At 40.7% G+C, this 22,516-nt stretch overlaps 1 protein-coding gene and 1 long non-coding RNA gene across 5 annotated transcripts; one reads left to right on the top strand and one right to left on the bottom strand.

Moving 5' to 3' along the window:
* The first annotated feature begins 254 nt into the window (after window positions 1–254).
* ttf2 (transcription termination factor, RNA polymerase II) lies at window positions 255–15,557 on the top strand. Its single transcript, XM_079666190.1, is given in 24 exon segments — window positions 255–365; window positions 597–702; window positions 1,357–1,440; window positions 1,560–1,629; window positions 1,857–2,675; window positions 3,329–3,449; window positions 3,873–4,009; window positions 4,012–4,069; window positions 4,594–4,751; window positions 4,982–5,063; window positions 5,934–6,059; window positions 6,241–6,391; window positions 7,305–7,410; window positions 9,010–9,194; window positions 10,235–10,388; window positions 10,567–10,658; window positions 10,779–10,864; window positions 11,084–11,226; window positions 11,744–11,923; window positions 12,286–12,344; window positions 12,465–12,618; window positions 13,238–13,320; window positions 13,440–13,514; window positions 14,454–15,557. Coding segments are annotated over 24 exon segments (3,402 nt in total). The 5' UTR covers window positions 255–337; the 3' UTR covers window positions 14,599–15,557.
* Window positions 15,558–19,670: 4,113 nt separating this feature from the next.
* LOC307030363 lies at window positions 19,671–21,905 on the bottom strand. 4 transcript variants are annotated; one of them, XR_013805632.1, is made up of 3 exons: window positions 21,501–21,905; window positions 21,050–21,110; window positions 19,671–20,967 (listed from the first exon to the last, which is right to left on the bottom strand). It is a non-coding gene; the product is annotated as an uncharacterized lncRNA (long non-coding RNA). The 4 variants fall into 4 exon arrangements; XR_013805633.1 differs by having other exon boundaries at window positions 19,671–20,949; XR_013805634.1 differs by having other exon boundaries at window positions 19,671–19,802; window positions 20,233–21,110; window positions 21,501–21,586.
* Window positions 21,906–22,516: the final 611 nt, after the last annotated feature.

Here is a 22,516-nt window from a genome sequence, read left to right as displayed (position 1 = left end):
TATATTTATTTTTAATAGTTTTGAATTATATCCGGTTTAACGGCTCGCTTGCAAAAAGTATTTCACAATAAAAGTCACTGAGATAATTCAATCTGGCGTACTGTTTACTTTTCACTTTGTATACTTAAGTCCTGGTGTATTCTACGTTTTAATAGATTTGTATCGACATTTATTTACTTTTATGGCTATCCGAAGTGAGTTGAATCCAAAGATGTGTACGTCGACATTTATTCTGGTATGTATATACCGGATGTCTTTTCTGACTGTTGCGATTGGTTCATACGAACATTTTAACTTTCATGTCAGCAACAGCAACTGAAGTGAATGCGCCAGTACAATGGAGAAGATTTTATGTAATGTCCACGGTAAGTTACAATTAGTTAAGTGTTTCTTATAAAAAATATAAAGCTACATATTGTGTTTGGTTTCCAAAAGTAATAGTTATGCTAGAAATGCGCATGACAAGGCATGTTCTGTTGAAGGTCTGAATGAACGAAACCAAATGTGTCCACGCATTTTCGTTTCTGTCTTGCACTGTAAAGAAAGTTTAGCTAGATGATTAATTCGACATCTCTTTCTCAACGTCCCCCATGCAGGCAGCATATGTATGCTAAAAACGGGCGTTAAAGATGGACCAAGTAAAGGCAAAAGCTACTTCGTCTGCGTTGACAAGCAAGGGTGTGATTTCTGTCATGTGGCCAGGTAATCTCGCATGTCACATCAACTACATTACATTTAGCTGACCATTTTTATCCAAATCCACCTATAATACGTGGAATCAACCAGTATTATTCAAATACTGCAATGCACTAGCTTTATAGCATTTAAAGTGCTACTACATGAAACATGAGTTTCTAACACAGTTTCTCACACATTACAACAAAGACACTTCTTAAAAGCAAATATACTCAGTCCATCCATTGCAGTCTGGAATTCAGATCTATCTAAAAGTTAAAAAAAAAATCCTAACTGATCCCTGATACCAATTAAGAGAGGATATCGAAAGTGAAGGGTGGATCCAAGCAACTCCACATGCAGTGACATGAATTGAAATCCTTGTAATTGGGGGCGGAAAGCTATATGTCCCTCAATAGTGTCCTTACTTTTCCTATATCGAAACCTCAATTATTCTCATAGGCACACACTGATATGGTTGTATCATTCATATCCAATTATATTCCACTGATATAAGCCATATACATTCTGTTGTGAGTCATGTCATTGTCAAACATCACTGGCATAAAAGTAGAGTTGTTTGGCAAATTCTAGATTTTACTTCCTTCATTTTGTTGTTAGGAGAGATAAATAGGGTTTTTTGTGTGTATGGCCCTGTTTTTAAACTTTATTCTCCTATAGCATCCCTCCATCCCACTGCCTCCAACATGAAGATTCAATGGTGGAGCTCCAGGCCCTCACCTACAGTCTACAGCAGAGCCACAGGTGGGTGCATTGTTTAATGGTCCATAACAGGAAGTAACAAAACAAAATGAAAAGTAACACCAGTTGCAGTTTTACATTTACATTAGGCAGTTTGAACTAAGGGACATCTTTTTTTCCAGGTTGTTCTACAGGTGCATTGAAGGCAAAAAGGCAGGCCAGAAGTGGTGTGGAAATGTGCCTTGGACTGCAGTAAGATTACACCATACACACCATTGACACACTTATGTTCAAAATGTATGTTGTATTGATTTCATGATTTCCAAAGAGACCACATATGCTCGAGCAAGGAGATATAACTGGACATGGGGAAAATTAAATCACCGACTATACAATCATGTCATTACCAATCTTTTTTTCCCGTTGTTTGTCCGCTACCAGTTTAAAAAATATATAAATGTTGTCTTCCATTATTGCAGCCAGAGAAAGATAAGAGAAACCCTCTATCTTACACCCAGCTTCAGCCCTCTTGTCTGCCTCCCGTCCTAAACCCCTTTAAAGCCGGTGGCAAGACGGACAAGGACTCTGAGTGGAGAAGGATGCATCGGGGGGGAGATGAGGAGAAAAGAAGAGAGGAGAAAGACGGCAAGCCAAGTCACAAGGCTGAGGGAAGAGAGGGCTATCAGAAAGAGAATGTGGAGGTGGCTGGAGAAAAGGTGAATCAAGAGGATTCTTACCGAGGTAAACCACTCCCACCGGGGATGAAGGTGAAGAAGAGAGTTTCCGATGAGGAGAGAAACAGTTCGGAAGCAAGCGGTCTGGAAAATAATACAGATAAGGTGCAAGACAAGACTAAAGAGCGCCACCCAAAGCAAGGAGAAACAGAAGAAACAGTTTCTACCTCCAATGTTAAGGCTGCTCACCCCCAGAAGGTACATACAACTTTACAAGATCCTCTCAAGGAGTTACCCCAGCATCCAAACAAGGGTAAAGCCTCTCTGGTGGAACAAACCAAGCCTACTGTAAAAGAGACCGTTTCTAAACCTATATCGAGTCAAATCACCCCGGTGTCCAGTGGCTCTGATAACACCAGGAACCCCACATCTACCAAACCAGATGATGATGATGATGATGTCGTGGTGGTGTCAGTTAAACCTGCGACTCAGAAATCTCCTCCTGTTGCTGCAGTTCAAAAGACTCTGACCACCTTCGCTGGCTTCCAGCCTAAGGTCAAAGGTCAACAGGAAGTTCCTAAAGAGCTTCACAGCCTGCTCACTGCTCAACTCCAACAGAAAAAGGTAAGCCATGCTAGATGCACCCTCCCTAGGAAAGACTTAGAGATGGTTTTGATTGAGGCTATTTTGTTTTGTATTCACATTTTACTGCTCGTAACATCCTTGGTTTTGTAAACCACCTGCAATTGGGTTACTATTAAGTGCTGCGTAACATTACATTACATTACATTACATGTCACTTGTTAGACGCTTTTATCCAAAGCAACTTACATACATTCAGTACTGTGGACAATCCCCACAGGAACACTTTAGGGGTGAAGTGTCTTGCCCAGGGACACAACGAAATGCTGACTGCAGTGGGACTCAAACTTGCTACCCTCTGATTCAAGTCCAGCACTCTATCCACTGAGCCACAGCCGCGCATAAATGATGTTATATTTTGTTGGTATGATTGAAGGAACAGTATCTCTGACTCTGTAGACAGGGAAACATTATTTTAATCACCTATAAGCTAGACCAGGAAATATTTAAGTGGTCACAGTCTTCAGTATTTACAGATAACTGCAAAACCTCAAAAGTAGGGGACAACAGTTGAGTTTGTGAACCTTATTATTTGGCTTTTAAACAAATGAATCACAGTTTTTGCCCTAGGGTTGCATCTTTTATATGTATCACATTTTTCCGTCTGTCCTCTGACCCATCATCTTCCTCCTAAGGCGACTCTGTCTGTGGTGAATCTGGCGGCTCTGCCTGATAAAGGGGAGAGGCTGATGACTCAGGTGAAAGAGCTGGAGAACGCCCTGGAGTCCATGAGCCTCGCTGCTGCTTCTCAGCCTGGTAACTCACTCCCTGTACACTAGGGATAATATAAATATATATAATGTTTATCAAAATACCGCTTTTTTTTTACCAAACAATACGCTTTATGTCAATCAATCAATCAATCAATGTTTATTTATATAGCCCAATATCACAAATGTTACATTTGTCTCAGTGGACTTCACAGTTTGTACAGAATATCAGTATGACAATACGACACCCTCTGTCCTTAGACCCTCACATCGTACAAGGAAAAACTTCCAGAGAAAACCCCACAGTTTAAAGGGAAAAATGGGAGAAACCTCAGGGAGAGCAACAGAGGAGGGATCCCTCTCCCAGGACGGACAGACGTGCAATAGATGCCGTGTGTAAATGTGTGTTATGTCTGATAAATATGTTTTTATATATTCTAACCCCTGGAACTGAAATGTATTTTTTCAGAGGCCGAGGCCGGACGTAAAAGTGCTGATGCTTGTCCAATTAGCAGCCAGATGAACCCATTCGCCCGGCAGGGGGGCACCATCCTGCTCCCCGCCCCCCCCGCCCCGGGCCTGTACCAACACGGGGCCTCCGGCAGCTGGCCTCCGGCAGCTCCCTGGGGCTCCAACTGAGCCAGGGTCACCCCCACATGCATGGAGGTAGGTTGACCTTTTGTCCTGATCCATTTCTATAAAAACCTGTCTGAAAATGAGCTGATCAGATTTTGGCCACTTTATGATGTCATAACGATTTTTTGGCTTGTGTAACCATTAGCCAATCAGCAACCAAGGTAACCCCTCCCCCCCTTATCACCTGAATCTCCTCCTAGAGCACCAATGTGTTCTTTTTAACCAAATCTCTCTCAGAGGGGCGTGGGGAGGGGCTCCTTATTTTCATCTGAAGTAACAGACAGAGAATCAGCACTTTGGAAACAGGGCTGAAACAGAGGGGATTATGGGTAATGCAATGATCTGTTTGGTGTTTGGAGCCAAACACTTCAGAGACATGTTTGTATATATCTGAGACCTATACTATATTGATGTAAAACAGTATAATAGGGAACCTTTAAAGTATCAACCTGTGTATTCTAAACATCTGGCTCCTTTCCTCTACATGTATTTCCTCCCACACAGTTGTTCTGTATCTCATGCAAACACCTTGTCTCTGTCATCTTTGTCTCCAGGGATGTCAGAGATTCAGTCCTTTTACGGTGGCAGGATGACTAACGACCGTCTACTAGCAGTAAAAAATGCGACCTGCGAGGCCACCGACCATCTCCACAAATCCCTGGAGTCCTGCCCCGACCCTGAGGCCGAGGTCCCTGACCCCAAGGGCATCAAGGTGACACACTCTTTCAGTTGTTCCTCAACCCTTCACTCAGAAAATCTCACACCAACAATGAGACTTAGGGATTTATGTATTTATTATATCATTTGGACAGTTTTTTCAATACACAATGCTCTATAAAGTATGTGGACCCAGACAATGCACTTCTCAGCTTTTATAACAGGTCCTCTTTTAATTGGTCCATGATGTTACATAACATTGTTTCATTGTGATTGGTTATTCAGGTGACTCTCCTGCCCCATCAGAGGAGCGCTTTGGCCTGGCTGCTCTGGAGAGAAACTCAAAATCCCTGTGGAGGAATTCTGGGTACGTTTGTTTTTTTGTTTTTTTACAGCATCTTTATTAAAAGTATACAATGAAGACTGATGCAAATGTTTTGATCAAGGATGAAAGATACAGGTCAGGGGGTCCGCGGGGTCTTAAAAAGTATTAAACGGCATTTTCCAAGGTTTTACATTTTGTAGCTTGTTTTCAATAAGTATATAAATGGTCCAAAGAGGTTGTGTTCTACAGTCTGCCTGAATGTAATCATTGCGTAGGTGTGTAGTGTGATTCTGTGTAGTTTATTTATGGCATCCCGTTGGGACGTCATCTGAACAGGACATCGCACGCTCACTGCTTGATAGCTCGAAGCTCCGTTTACGCCGGTTGTTAAACAACATGGTTATGGGGAAATGCAAGTCTGCGTCCAAATGGTTGGAAGATAAGGAGGAAGGACAATCAATACTGTATATAGTCAATGTGAGGTAAAGTGTGTCGCCAAGGTAACCGGTTAAAACTCCAAGTGGCGATGAGGTCGTAAAAGGTATGGAAAGGGTCTTAAAAAAGGTCTTAAAAGGTTTTACATGTGACTCCTGGATTCCTGCTTATACCCTGCAGGTGAAAGAATCATTTTCAAGAAGTGAAAGCAAGTCAGTGAGATGTATAAGTTCTCCAAACTTGTGAAATATTTGCAAATTGATATTATTTCTTCCCTCGAAAATGAAGTCAAGCTGTTTGGTTAGATAGGAGATTGAATGGAAATAATGTATTGAAGATATTTTTTAGATTTTCTTATGTATTGTAACAAGAACCTGACAAACTATTTACATCCAGTGAACAGAGAATGTTGTTTACGAGGCTTCAAATCCTAATTGTCTCCTTATTTTTTCCATCTCATGCTCTTTTCTGATTCAGCGGATGACATGGGTCTGGGGAAAACCCTCACAATTATTGCTCTCATACTGGCCAAGAAAAGCAAAGCAAAAGGGGAAGTTGAAGAGAAGGAAGAGAAGAAGGCCGAGGGCTGGATCTCCAAAACTGGTGATTAAAAATGTTCCCAGTCTTTGCATCGTAAGAATAGAATAGAGCAATATAAGCAATACTGCCGATCATATTTAAACAAGTGAATACTTCTTTGTTTTGTGTGTATTCTGAAGGTAAAAAGTGAGGCTAAGTAATCAGAGTTTGATAGTTCTGATCAGTGTGTTTGATGATCCTGTAGACTCCAGCCTGGTGGTGTCTAAAGGCACTCTGATCATCTGTCCCGCCTCCTTGCTCCACCACTGGAAGATGGAGATTGACAGACGTTTGAAGGCAGGCAAGCTGTCGGTGTGCCTGTACCACGGACCCAACCGCGAGAGAAGTGCCAAAGTGTGAGGGAACCACGCTCACATTCACACTTACACACAACCAGAGTTCCCGTTAGAATATTTTTTTACCGGTCAACATGTCCTTTAAAGTTTAAATCTTCCTGACAAAATTTGAAAAGTGCCGGTCAAAGGTCTTCTTTGTTATTTATTGAGCTTTAAAACAAATTGATATGATTCGATATTAAACAAACTAATTATAGTAGATTAACTACTTTATTCAAAAGTGTACAGTAACTTATAATAACACGGGAATAATAAACAGAGCGCTCTCTCCCTCTCCTGACAGCCCGTCAGTCTCATGCAGCTCGCGGATCAGTAATGAGTGACCCGACAGTCAAACTAAACATATCTATAACTAGTTCCGGTAGTTTGAGAGGTAATTAAAATAGCTACGTGTGATATTCTAACCTGAAGTGTGTGTTTTGCTCCGCTCACCGCTGCAGGTGATCATGCAGGGCTGCGTGTCGACACGGATCAACGCACAATCAACCCATACAGCACATCTCTCTCTCTACATTAAGTGTTAGACATTAGAATTGACTCTTCTTGTCTCTCACATAAGTGGCGCAACTGATGCGGTATTGCGCTGAGGGGAGATTATTTTGACCGGATAGATTTAGATTTGCCGGTCTTCATCATATTTTACCGGTCATAGTCCGGTAATTACCGGCTAACGGAAACGCTGCACACAACACTGTTGTTTTCTTTTTACTCTCTCTACTACCCTATTTCTTCTTGAACATTTGCTTTGAAATCACTCGTGTATATCAATTGCAGAATATTGTAGTACACAATTCAGATTGATATATTAATTATTATTATATGTTAAAGGCTTCAACACTTAATAAGAAACATTCAGTTTAAAGGAGTGTTGAAGCAGACCCAATTGAATGAAGTGTTCTCTGTCCTCCATCAGGCTGGCAGGTTATGATGTGGTGGTGACCACTTACAGTTTGATCTCTAAGGAGGCCCCCGTCCAGAAGGAGGACGCTGAGAAACCCAGCAAAGATACTGATCATGTGGTAAGTCATTTATGGCGTATATATGTATATGAAAGCAGCACTTCTGATTTCAGCTTTTTTTTTTGTAATTGAAGTTTTTATTTATGAACATACATGGTACATAGCTCACATGGTAGAGCATACAGAAAGAGGAAGGTCAGGCTACAAAACATGGTAGTTAAAAGTGGGGTATGTAATTCACTTCAGAAACACTTTTTGTTATATTCCATGGAATGCTCTTAACATCCCGATAGCAATGAATACATGAAATGCTTTGACAATAAATACATTAAAAAATGTAATCTGTGGAAGCCGTGGCGCTGTAAAAAGCATGACCAATCATCTGAGCCGGCCCGGCTAAAGTAACTGGATGGCCTACCTCCCTGTCACCCTTCCATCTGTGCACAAACTTATCTCGTGCCCTCATTGGTCATGTGCGCGTTCGTGTGTGTTGGAGGAGGGGCTCTGTAAGGAAGTCTGAAGGAAGGGGCAGATTCTTTTCGGGCTGCGTACTTTCAAATTCTAGCGCACTCTAGCGGGTTCCTCCATTCTTACCTACCCTACCTTTAAGTGTTCCTGGTTAAAAGAAAACAGAAAAATACAAAGTTGTAAGATTAACAATCAGACACTACGGCGATCATAAAATAAAATAATAACGGCAAATGATTCTTGATTAGAATAATTGTACAAAGACCCTTTTGTGAGAGTCCTACAGTCAGGCTACTAGTTAGAGGTCAGGTATTCCCAACTTCCTAGAACCTCAGGTCCTCTACCCCTCATTCTTGCCAACATAACCTCATATGATGCTGTTTCACTCATCAGAGCCTTCCATTCGTTAAATGTTGGGATTGTGGTGCTTTCTGTGGGGGAAACTTCTGAAGCAATTGGAGTCAGGAGTCAGAGAGACACGAGGAGAGCTGGAGCTTTGATGGCAAACACTGACGGTTTATTTGGAGCTTCGGCCGGAGAGTTGACAAAACAGTCCGTCACGAGTTCACACAGCGGTTGCCAAACCGATTCTGAAGAACTCTTCTGCAGCTCGATGTTTTAACTAGTTCGGAGTGTAATAATCAACATTCTTTATCAGTGAGACTAAACATTATGGACCCTGAATCTAACTAGAGCTCTCGTCCATAGGAAAGAATGTGTGCCAGGGAACCTTCGCCCCTGATCAGTAAACTACCTCATGGCGGCTTGTGCTCTGTCATAGACTGGCAACAACAATGCCCCCAAGCTGCTCCTCCTTAAGAGAGATAGCAGCAACACCCAAGGCCGTAGAACTATGCCATGGGAAAAGAGACAGTGAGAAGAGAACATGATGACCTGGGTCGAAGGTTGAATACCTAAGCAGATTATTCCCTAACACTTTCCAGTGTCTCAATATCATTCTGGCAGCTGAGGTTCATGCCAACCATTAAAACTGAATGAGCACTTTGTGTGAGTTTTGGAATGTCTGTTTTATCGCCCAATAGGCATAAACGTGGGGACGAGGATATTCCTACCCATGCCTCTAAGAAATGCTTTAAAGCTTCACCTTCAGCCTGTCAGATGTGAATGAGACATAGTTACAGTACACTGAAGACGCTGGCAGATGCTTCATCCCTTTGTGGTTTTCCTCAGCCGTCAAACTCCGGTCCTCTCCTGCGAGTGACCTGGGCCCGGGTGGTCCTGGACGAAGGCCACAACATCAAAAACCCAAAGGTGCAGACCTCCATGGCCGTCTGTCAGCTGAGAGCCCGTGCACGCTGGGCCGTCACCGGGACCCCCATCCAGAACAACCTGCTGGACATGTACTCGCTGCTCAAGTGAGAAAACAATGAATACCATATGAATATAACTATATGAATATTATATGAATGATTATAGAAATTATTCAAGGTTAAAGTATACATTGATATTGTATGTTAACATATATTAAGATGTAAAAAAGGGAGAAGGGGTCGGATTAAATAAGTGTAAACTTCTTCCGACCCCTTTTCGGACGTGTAATTAGCTAAAGCTTTGTTATTTATTGATATCAGACAATGATACTACAGATTATTCAATTATTAATTAAATATTTCGTTTTGTTATTGGATTGATTTGTATAGTACTGTATCATGTCTGTATCGTCTTTTGTTTCATTTGTATTTTCTTTGGTTTTACACGCTCGGAAAAAATAAATAAACTAACTAAATACGTTTGAAATCTAACCTGGCAGAAATGCTTCCTCCTATCAATGGGAGGAAGCATTGTGTGTTTAGCATTGTGTTAAGCAACTCACGAGTGTTATTAGGCTTTTTAAAGTATGTGAAGAAGGCTTGAACAAATTCATAAAGGTTGGGATTTTTGTTTATTAAATAGCAGATATTGTTCAGGTAAAGTGCTCTATAATAATAATAATAATCCTTATATTTATTATAGGTACATTAAAGTAAATTGGAACACGTTAAACCTAGAATGCAAGTGAATAAAAAAAAAGCTATCCAAGGAGATTAAACCTATTAAAATTAAGGAAATACGAAAGTCTTAAACTGATTAATTGATTTTCTGAAACTGCAGTATTGATGCCCACAAGGTGGCGCTATAGATCCAACTTTACAGGTTGAAATCTATTTGAGATACTATCTGAAACATTAGACAAACATACATTCATTGGAAATCATGGCCTCGACCGTGTTAACAAAATGATCAGATGGAGAAAGAAGGACTCAACCTTAAAAATGTGTATTTATTAACCAGCCCGGAAAACAGCCTTCTTCAACATTTTCTCTGTAAAATCATGCTTTTCTTCAGAAATGATTTAGACCCTAAAGTTTTTTTATTGTAATGAGGTTATTGTTATTCACTTTCTGTCTCTCTTCAGGTTTCTGCGCTGTTCTCCGTTTGATGAGTTCAAACTGTGGAAAGCTCAGGTAGATAACGGCTCGAACCGAGGCAGAGAGAGACTCAACATCCTGACCAGGACTCTGCTGCTGCGACGGACCAAGTCCCAGCTGGACTCCTCCGGAAAGCCTCTGGTAGGACAGACAAACATTCATCTTTGACTTGTCTTTAAATGAAGTCAGAGAATCTGGTCAAGCCTAACTCTAGGTTTGTTCAGAGTAACAGATCTGACTCCCTCCAGGCTGCAGCTTAAGTGTTAAATGCTTCAAACACACTCACTCTTGACTCTGGCTGAACTGTTGAATGTTTCAGGTGTCTCTTCCTGAGCGTACCTGCGAGGTGCACCAACTCAAACTGTCAAAGGACGAACAGGCTGTGTATGATGTGGTCTTTGCCCAATCCAAGTAAAACAACTTAACTTTAATTTAACAAAAGATTTATGCAGAACAGATCCCATCGTCACTTAGATGGATGAAGAAGAGCTTGAATTTAAACTAGAATGGTGATTTGCTCTTTCCCTCCAGATCGACTCTGCAGAACTACCTGAAGAGACATGAAGGGACTGATGCGACAAAAGGAAAGGCTTCCAGTTCCAATCCCTTTGACAAAGGTGAGATAATTGGTGTATGATAACTCCCTACACACCCACCTGACACCAAGGAACACGTCCCGACGGAACACGACTGGTGTGTCGCCTCACGTCTCCTGCGTCTTGGCCAACAGCCCCCCTGGAACACACCGCAAAGACTTCAGCCGACGGCCAAGTAGCACGTACGCACTGCTCATGCGTGAGTGGCAATAACTGTGTGTGTGTGTCTTTCCTCCCCAGTGGCCCAGGAGTTCGGTATTTCCCAGTCTGACCCGGCTGCCTCCAGTTCCCAGCAGCCTCAACAGGCGTCCAGCACCGTGCACATCCTATCCCTGCTGCTGCGCCTCCGCCAGTGCTGCTGTCACCTGTCACTACTGAAGAAGGTACACACACACACACACACACACACACCACACACACACACACACACACACACACACACACACACACACACACACACACATGCTTTAACCATGGACTGTATATATAAAACACAGTTGAGCCATTTTCTCGTCAATCAAAAAGCTCCCCTTTAGTTATTATTATTTTTGAAATGTATTTTGTATTAAAAGAAATTGTGTTTAATTTATTTTTTCTTTATTTTTTTGTTTTGTTTTTTGCTCTTTATCATGTGAAATATATCAGGATGGGTAAGCGATACAATGCTGTGACCAATTTTCCAGTTCTTGTGAGGGTGGGGGGATTCTGTTTGTTTTCTTATATGTAACAAAGAGGGGTAGTTTCCTGTAATAAGGATCCAGGAAATGTAAAAAAATTAAAAAGGGTTGTATTGTCTGTTAAATCTGCGCTCCTTAATAAAGAAAAAAAGAAAAGCCTACACACAAACAGCTGCCTACTTACTACACACAGTCCCTGATGTCCTGGTCTCTCTCTGCTCAGACTCTGGACACGTCGGAGCTGCAGGGTGACGGGATCGTCCTGTCTCTGGAGGAGCAGCTGAACGCTCTGTGCCTCTCGTCCAGCCCCTCCTCATCAGACCCTCAACACACTGACACTGTGGCCCTGAACGGCACTCGCTTCCCCTCAAAGCTGTTTGAAGACACCGGGGAGAGCACCAAGGTGGGCGTCCTTTGTGCAAAGCAGCCTAACTCTGCAACTAACCCACAAAATGTGTCTGATATCTGCTGGATGGCTTTTGTTTTACTCACAGAAAGTTGAGGAGCTTTGATGTGCTCTCTGTTTAGTAAAGTTGCACGTTTTTATTTTTATTTGAGCCCTTCTGTAACTACTACATCATTTAAAAAGTCTATATAAATGATCAGAAGAAGCTATTGCTTGACAGTGGATGAATTACTTATCATAGCTTAAAGGCTACATGTACAAAGTGAGTGCATGTTGGTACAGAATATCACACACCTTCCTGTGCCAGTGGTGTTGTTTCGCTAAGATTTGATCAACAAATGAACTAACTATTCTTTCAGATTGCTGCTATCGTCTCGGAACTGCATGCAATCAGAGAGAAGGGTGATGATCAGAAAAGGTACAAAACTATTTTATTTTATTTTATTGCGACTACCATATGAACAACTCTAAGACACCAATACATGTTACCGTCATGTGTGTAATCCACTTGTTGTTTCTGTCCTCTGGTCATGTGTAGCGTCATCGTGTCCCAGTGGACCAGCATGCTGAAGATCGTAGCCGTTCACCTGCGTCAGATGGGCCTGAGGTACGCTGTCATCGACGGGACGGTCAACCCCAAACGCCGCATGGACCTGGTGGAAGAATTCAACACGAACCCAGCCGGACCACAGGTACAACGCCACCAAAACTCTCTGCACTCGCATGTATATGCTGTCACACAAATGTAAATACCTAGTGAACGAAAGTTTCTAAAGTTTAGCTTAGAATCAGTTTTCCTAACTGGACTTCGACCAGTATAAACATATTGAAATTTTCTATAACATTATGTCCCTAATTTCAGAACTGCTATTATAATCAATGCACACTTTTAAAGTATATCAGGTTATATTAATATACACATAAGCTGTTTTTTTTGGGAAACTCGGATGCTTAATTGGTTACTTGAATAATCCTTGGTGTTTTTTTTTTATTGTATACATTTTCATAATTTAAAAGGAAATTGTGAATACCTTAATTGATTAATTTCAGCATGTTTTAGAATAATTGTAGGTAAATCAATAGAGTAAAGTGTAATAAGACAACGGGTATGAAAGCAGAATACAACACTAAACCAGACGGACCAAAACTCTCTGCTACACTCACATTCATGTTGTCTCACAAATGTAAATACATAGTTGAAGAAAGTTTAGCTTAGGATCAGTTTTCCTTACTGGACTTCGACGAGTATTAACATATTGAGATTAAATGCAAAAAAAACTATGATTTAATATTTCTGTTTTTGTCCAAAAGGTGATGCTGGTGTCTCTTTGTGCTGGAGGGGTCGGACTTAATCTTATTGGTGGAAATCACCTCTTCCTCATTGACATGCACTGGTGAGACGCACACAAACGGATGAATGTGTAATGCTACTAATGAAGTGAGCTTTTTTTGGACATGTTCAGGTTGAGAAAGGTTGATGTTTTAACCTCTGAATACTTTTGAACTCTGACAGGAACCCAGCCTTGGAGGATCAGGCCTGTGACCGGATCTACAGAGTTGGACAAGTTAAAGATGTCACAATCCACCGGTAACAATAATCAGAATTACTATTGCATCATGTTGCATAAGTGCAAGAGGGCAGTATCTAAATTGACAGAACACAAAACACCAATACAGTTGAATGGCCTAAAGCAGATTAGTACTATAAAAGTACCTTATTAAATGAATGTATCGAAATGTTTAATATATAATAGTATATTTAAAATTGTAAGTGAGTACAAAATAAAAACATACCAGATTTTCAAAATGCATGGAAACTACAGGAACATTGCTTCATGGTATTTGGCAGTGCAGAAAGATTAAAGTGTTTTGTAAATACAGAAGCTTATAATCGATATTTCAGCACAAACTAACCGGACTTTAAGCTTTATCTGTCTGGCTTGTTTCATCATTACCGTAGTTTAAAAGATATCAAGCATTTATTGATTTTATTGGCTAAAAAGTTGTTTGTAAATGCAGCATTCATATGTTGTGTTTAATCTCATACAGTATGAATGTGAAAGGTTGTATTAAATCCAAAATAATAATATTGTGGAAGGAAGTTTCCAAAAGCAGAGATCAAATTAAATTGTTTTGTCATGTAGGAAACAACCCACAGATTCATGGGAAATTAGTATCCTAACATTATTTCTAAATTGGACCCTAATCATTTTCTAATCGATAGATTTATGATTCAAACATTTTAAAAGTAGGCTAGACATGTGGATATTATCCGGATGAACAAAACGTGATCCGTCTCTTGAATGTGTCTCAACCACAGACCTTATTTCCAGCTATTTTCAAAAATCCTATGGAGAAATTGCATTGCTTTTTGTCGAAGGAACCGGAAGGAGTTTACTTCCGGGTTTTAGGACGTGTCACTGCGGCACTCTATTGAATCTTCCTCATTGTTGGTGGTCTGTTTGTCATAAGTATGTCATAGTTTGGTATATTTGTGTGTAATCAAATCGTTTTTTTGTGTCTCCAGGTTTGTGTGTGACGGCACGGTGGAGGATAAGATCTCCGTACTGCAGGGGAAGAAGAAGGAACTGGCCCGGAACGTGCTCTCCGGGAAGGGAAGCACCACCACCAAACTCTCCCTGGCCGACATCAGGATCATCTTTGGAGTCTGAGAGAGGGAGAGGTCCGACCCACCGCTACAACACCAAACAGCTGTTCAAACATGTCATAGAAATTCTGGGTATGAGTCTGAAAAATCTTGAAATCACATATTTAGACTGAAAAAGTATGTACCGTATATCTAAAATTCTACTGCTTGAAATGGGTTTGATCTGCATCTTAACTGCTTCACGAAATTGTATTAGACTCAATGTGCCTTTTAATATTTTTATGTTTAGCTTTCCTTTTCAATAACATAGTGTCCTTGATTTCAGAACTGCTATTATAATTAATGCACTTAAATGAATGCTGAGTGAGTTATTTCAAAGTATATCAGTTTATATTTTTTTTACACATAATAATCCGTTTTTTTGGGGGGGGGACTCTGATGCGAAACTGGTTACTTGAATAATCCTTGCTGTTTTTTTTTTTTTTTTATACATTTTCATCATAGAAAAAGAAATTGTGAATACCCTAATTGATTAATTTCAGCATGTTTTAGAATATTTTAAGCTGAAAGCAGATGCTGTTACATTTTAGATAGAAATCAGTTTCCTCAGCTTCACATATTACTTTATATCCGCTAATATGTATTATGCTGCTGCTGCATTCACTACTACACATTTAAATGGCAGCAGAGTACAAAATATATAGCTGACACACAGATGAGAAACTCTTTGGTCCAGTGTGATGCTTCAAATCACCTTTTTCTTATTTCTGGCATATGCTATAGTAAGTGTGGCAAATCATTTGTTTATATTTAGATGTTGTGTGGTTATTTCTTCCTAGCTCTTATATTTTTATTATTTTAAACCACCGGTAGACTCATTATTGGAGTGAAGCAAATATTAACTATTTATGGCTTTTCACGTTTATTTACTTTTTAAACCTGTTTTCAAATGTAATTATTATTATTTTTTAGTTTTTATGATGATTTTCAAATAAATCCGGTGATAAGAATTATGGAAGTTAATATGACTGCTTATTGTCTTTGTAATACTTACCTCATTGGGATTAATCATTTCAAATGTTTATAAATTAGGTCAAGATGTACTATAAGTGGTTAAGGCTTCTAAAACAATAAACTTGAATTGGCACGAACATTGCTGCAAAAATAGATGTTGCTTGTTCTGCACTTTTTAACTAATAGTATATAATATATATTTTTTAATGTGAAATTCCTGATATGTAAATATGAAGTTGTTTTTTGGTATAATTGATTTTGGAGCCTGGAAATAGACTGTGCTGTGTGGATATAATCATGGGCGTCACTTTGTTAGAAAAAGTGGTGGGGACAATTTCTCCATTATTTTACATCAACAGCAGAAGACAAAAGACGTCCCTCCCCTGGGTGTTGAACCTTGAGCACCTGCATGAAGAACCAATACATACTGTAGACCTCTGGACCAAAGCCAATGTGTTTTTTAAATCATGAACGTCCAACTATATTTATTTATTTTTATTTTTCCACTTTTATTGTAACAACATGGTTTCTCCGCATTTGCCGAACATACACAAAGGTGCAGGACTTTTTATGTTTTCACTTCCTTTATTATCTTATCATGTTGAGAGATGTTGTGTCCTTGCCAGCCTAAAGGGGACACCCCCTACCTCCGGGGGACAGAAGAAAAAAAAGGTCATGTGATCCATGATTTTGAATCAATCCTCAAGCTGCTGTATAGCTCAGTGGTTAATGCTGGCAGAACATATCTAGATTGCTGTAAGTTGTGAGTTGGGTTCCCCATCCTGGTAGGGTGTGTTGGGGCTGTATATACCAACACAAATCTGTCTGGCCATAAAACATAATAAAAAAATTAAAAAAAAGTTGCTTAACAGAATACACACTAAAATTAAGCAAATGCAATAAAAAAAATCCTTGATTCAAAAGCCTTTATATCTTAAACCATGGGATGTCCAAACTATGACCCGAGGGCTAAATGTGGCCCGCAGGCCATTTTGAATTTGCCTTCCGCTAATCCAAAAAGTATAATGAAATATGGCCCACAAAATGAAACTTGTGCTTTTCTTATATTGTACTTCTTAAATATATTACACAGTAGTATTCATGTGTTAATAAGCCCACTTTTAAAATAATTCAGTCAATTCATGTTGAAAACATTTTCTAACAAATCTTATAACTTAAAGGTGGGGTAGGTAAGTTTGAGAAACCAGCTTGAGATACACTTTGTGTTATATTCCATGGAATGCTCTTAACATCCCGATAGCAATGAATATCTTAAGTGCTTTGACAAAAAATCCATAAAAAAATGTTATCTGTGGAATCCGTGGTACTGTAAAAAGCACGGCCAATCATTTTAGCCGGCCCGGCTAAAGTAACTGGATGGCCTATCTGCCTGTCAGCCGTCCATCTGTGCACAAACTTATCTCGTGCCCTCATTGGTCATGTGTGCGTTCGTGTGTGTTGGAGGAGGGGCTCTGGAAGTGGCCGATTTTTTCCGGCTGTGTATTTTCAAATTCTAGCGCACTCGAGCTGGTTTCTACTGGTTTTCTAATATTACCTACCGCACCTTTAACTTACAGGGCAATATAACTCGATTATACAAGTGGTCCAGCCCTTCATATGTTTTTCTGTATGTGGCCCTCGGAGAAAAAAGATTGGACACCTGTGGAGTCTATTTTTATATAACATTAGAAAGACTGATTCTTATTATTACATTATTAGCGTATTTTGCTCATTTTATGTGGCTGTGACTTTAGAATAAATAGACAAAATCACCAATCCCAAGGTTTGATGGATTGGAAAGGAAACTAAGGGAAAAGTCACAGCAAGAACGTTTTTATCCTGCATTAGAATTGTTACAAAAGCCAGATGCACACTGCAGAGACAATGAGTTATTGAGGCTCTGGCCTTGCCCGTGTGTGTGTGCTCAACGCCCCCGCATAACTGGGAATCAGTGTAAATGGAGGATTCCACTATCTGTCTGCAGAGCCGCTTTAGCGAAAACAGATTTCTCGGATAGCGGATAGAAGGAGGGACTTCGCCGGCCGGCCGAATGCTGATTGGAAGGTCCTGTTGCCAAGAGACTCTGGGGCTATTTCTCAATCGCGAGGAAACTGGCTTCCAAGCCAATATTTCAAGGATGCTACGTCATCGAGTGCCACCGAAGGACTGTTCCAATATCCAGCATACTTGGAATTCCACCGAGGCCGCGTCCTTGGTTTGGGGGTAATTTCGAGGCTGCACATGGGTAGACTTCGCGCCCTTAAAATCCCCACAATGCTTTGCGCACGGACCAATTTCCCCAAATCTTTGGCGGAAAATGTAAGGCGGGGCCTCTCATATGACGCACACCTGCACACTTGCTAGCCTGTTCCACTCTTCAGCCGTTTCTCAATCTCGAGGATACTGGCTTCCAAGCCAATATTTCAAGGATGCTACGTCATCGAGGTGCCGCTGAAGGAATGTTCCAATCTCCAGCATACTTGGAATTCCACCGAGGCCGGGTCCTTGGTTTGGGGGAAATTTTGAGGCTGCACATGGGTAGACTTTGCGTCCTTAAAATCCCCACAATGCTTTGCGCATGGACCAATTTCAAAAACCCTTGCGGAGAATGGCTGAACCGACGCAGCACACATTTAAATGTAAGTATGGAGTGGCGTAGAACATGTGTTGGTAAATACAGTGGGGCAAAAAAGTATTTAGTCAGCCACCAATTGTGCAAGTTCTCCCACTTAAAAAGATGAGAGAGGCCTGTAATTTTCATCCTAGGTATACCTCAACTATGAGAGACAAAATGAGAAGAAAAAAAATCCAGAAAATCACATTGTCTGATTTTTAAAGAATTTATTTGCAAATGATGGTGGAAAATAAGTAATTGGTCAATAACAAAAGTTAATCTCAATCCTCTTCTGGATCATCTAAATGCTCTCTTGCAAACTTCAGACGGGCCTGGACATGTACTGGCTTAAGCAGGGGGACACATCTGTCACTGCAGGATTTGAGTCCCTGGCGGCGTAGTGTGTTACTGATGGTAGCCTTTGTTACTTTGGTCCCAGCTCTCTGCAGGTCATTGACTAGGTCCCCCCGTGTGGTTCTGGGATTTTTGCTCACCGTTCTTGTGATCATTTTGACCCCACGGGGTGAGATCTTGCTTGGAGCCCCAGATCGAGGAAGATTATCAGTGGTCTTGTATGTCTTCCATTTTCTAATAATTGCTCCCACAGTTGATTTCTTCACACCAAGCTGCTTACCTATTGCATATTCAGTCTTCCTAGCCCGGTGCAGGTCTACAATTTTGTTTCTGATGTCCTTTGACAGCTCTTTGGTCTTGGCCATAGTGGAGTTTGGAGTGTGACTGTTTGAGGTTGTGGACAGGTGTCTTTTTTACTGATAACGAGTTCAAACAGGTGCCATTAATACAGTTAACAAGTGGAGGACAGAGGAGGCTCTTAAAGAAGAAGTTACAGGTCTGTGAGAGCCAGAAATCTTGTTTGTTTGTAGGTGACCAAATACTTATTTTACAGAGGAATTTACCAATTAATTCATTAAAAATCCTACAATGTGATTTCCTGGATTCTTTCTCCCCATTCTGTCTCTCATAGTTGAAGTGTACCTAGAATGAAAATTACAGGCCTCTCTCATCTTTTTAAGTGGGAGAACTTTCGCAATTGGTGGCTTACTAAATACTTTTTTGCCCCACTGTATGTTACTTTGTTACATTTGTTCGTTATCACCAAAAATGTGTTCCGTGAAAGTAAAGCAAGTTCATAATTAGATAGACATCGTGAGGTATTTATTTTCGGTACAGTTTATGTTGAAACCGTTAGAGAGAGTGGCACACTTGTTAGCCTGTTCCATTCTTCTTCGTTTTCCGAAGCCGTGGCTTGGAAGCATACTTGCTTTGTTTCTGAAGGAAGTGACTTGGAAGTAAGCGACTACCAAGCCAGCATCCTCGCGATTAAGAAACGGCCTTCATTTTCCGAATGCCAGGAAGGATTCTTGCCTCGCTTCTAAAGCAAGTGACTCGGAAGACATGTGCTATCAAGCAAGTATCCTCGCGATTGAGAAACGGCCAGGGTGTTTCTCAATGCCGTTTTTTCACAAAACGAAAACCACACCATTGGGAAAGCTTAATGTTTTGTTTAATACAAAAAAACAGGGAAAGGCTTGAAAAACACAGAGTTGAGACTCAGGGTGCAGGGTGAGGGTCTCAATGCAGGTATTCAGGCTCCATTGAATCCCCCTCTGGTTCTTGTGCTGAAAGAGGGAGTAACAGACAGGAGAAAGGGTTATACACACCTATAAAACACACCTATTGGATGGGAAATTGCCTTGGGGAGATAAGGTGTGGTCTTTGTTCCCAACTGAAGTTATGGAACTTTATTATTTGTGAGTTTGACAAAGTATGAAAAATGGCATCAGTAACAGATTTGATATGAATTTCTATAAAGTTGTCTCACATTCTTGGTCATATTTTATATACAGTATGTAATGAGTATAACATGTCCAGTAAGTTTAAAGTTTAAAGTGTTTCCTAATACCGTGTATTCAACCACTATGGAATATGTATGTGAGTTGTTCTGTGTGTGAAGTAACCTCAAGTCACTCCGCAGGCACATTTTGATGCAGACCAGTTTGTCAAGACAAAAAAGGGCAAGACTAGGCTGAGAGCAGAGGCTATACCCACCATCTTCGTGCATCGCCCTGTGGTCAAAAAGAGAAGGGCCCCTGCACCACGATTCACCCCGGGACCTGTATCTACAAAGCCCATAGCTCATGATCACAGCTATAGTGTGAAAGGTGACACAGGTATAATAAGTATGAACTCTTAGTAACAAAAGTCATATTTCTTATTTTTAAGTGGTATAATATTTTAAATGTTCGAAAATCTACAGTGCCATGTCTTCTACTTACATTAGTCTCAAAGATTGAGGGAAGAAGGGATGAGGAGACTGAGAGAAAGGAAAGTGAGGGTGAAGAAAGAGAGGACATGGCTAGTGAGGAGAGACAGGGAGGGTGGACACCACCCACTCAGCCAGCAGCCAGTCAGCATACGAGGGAACCAGCAGCCAGTCAGCATACGAGGGAACCAGCAGCCAGTCAGCATACGAGGGAACCAGCAGCCAGTCAGCATACGAGGGAACCAGCAGCCAGTCAGCATACGAGGGAACCAGCAGCCAGTCAAACAGATCTATTAAAAAAATTAAAGAGAAAATTAAAGAGCCAAGAAGGAATCACCAAAAAAGCAAAGTCTGCACTAAGAAAAATCAGGAAGGAAAATGCAGCTCTCAAGAAAACAATGAAATCAACCTCTTCTCTGGAGAACAAACTTTGATTTCTCTGTCTTGTGAGTTTGCAGTCTTGCAGTTTTGCTCCTCCACCTGTAACATCACTGCCCCTCCACCTGCCATACAGTAGGTTACTAACAAGATTACTTATATAATACAGTGATAGAATACATGTTTAGTATGCTTACTTATATAAAACAGTAGTATTAAACTTACCTTGTGTTTTCACTCTCACGTAAGTCCCTCTCCCTTTGCCATCAATCCAAAATCAGCTGAGCTGCAACATTATACAGACAGGTAATAATCAACATAATCACAAGGACACCATATAGCTCTGCTAAAAACACTCACTCTTACACGCACCAAAGTTATATTTATCTAATATTTAACTCCCTCCACCCCCGCATACAATCCCGTTTAGAAGCCCCTCTTCTCTAATTCAACAATGTTGGACGAAATGACATTAAGAGAACGGAATTTACAATTAAAAGGCTGTTCAACGTGTGTTGCTAACTTGATCCGGTATCCTAGCTTTATCTGTTATCTGTAAACGTTCCCTAAATCTACTAATTTAGGGATAATCCACTGACATCCTTTAATACACATGTTAATTTGAATCAGATGTACTGATAATATCCGCAATATAAATCTTTAAACTTCTTCTTACCTTTAAAAGTCCGTCACGAACGATCTATTATGCTGCAACTCTACAGCTCTGCTAGCCTTGGCGCTAACTTCCGGGGAACGATTGAGAGGCTCCAAGATCCGCCATTGCTGTAAAAAAGTGGTCCGTTGGAGTGAACGGAGATGACGTAACTCTCAGTCTATACGGCGCTGGTACGAACTATTGTGTGTGGCCAGGGGGAAATGATTGAGGAAGCCAATGATCTCCACTTGAACACGCCTATTCTCCACAGAGACAAATGCACACTCACATGTTGTGAAAACAATGTTAGCAAACCGAACCCCTGCCGGGGGGTCTGGGGGAGGAAGTTGTATTTTTCATTTTAGCATTTAAACTATGCATTCAGTTTTCATCAATTTTTCTTTTTAAAGTGCTATGCCTGCGCCCTTCTGCTGTCAAGCGGGAGCCATGTTTTGTTTTACATTGTCTATTAAAAGTTTACTAACATGTCCAAATTGCACATCTTGAAGCTAAACCAGTGTTTTGGTTTAGGCCTATTACATTTCTTTGTGCACGCAATTTTTCAGAACATTTATAAGTTATACTTTTCCCCAGGGTGTCCCCAGCGTAAATGACGCATATGTACGGAGCCCCCTAGGGGACATGGAGAAGAAAAAAAAATTATTTGAAAAAAAAATGTTTGGGGATATCTCGCAAAAGTATTGCGAGATCTCGCAATACTTTTGCGAGATATCGCAAAACTTTTCATTTAGCTCAATGTACCTGGTCAGTTCGGCTGCTACGGCAACACAGAAACCACAAAAATGGAGCGGTTCATCGATTTTACTTTGAGCTTGGCCTTAAATATAAAGATATAACATCAGTGCTTGGCAGTAGGCACGGGTTCCACACATAGACTGTATATATAAAGGGTTTCACATAAGTGAAGGCACCTCAAGAGAACACTCAGAGCGAGGGGACATGCACGTCCCTCTGAGCTGAGTTATTGACAGATTCGAATTGCACGGATCAATAACTCATGAACATAACGTTGTAAA

This window comes from Notothenia rossii (assembly GCF_949606895.1).
Source record: "Notothenia rossii genome assembly, chromosome: 2".
In the NCBI taxonomy this organism is placed as follows: Eukaryota; Metazoa; Chordata; class Actinopteri; order Perciformes; family Nototheniidae; genus Notothenia; species Notothenia rossii.
Note: the sequence above shows the minus strand (reverse complement) of the source record. Positions and strands in the feature narration are given on the sequence as shown.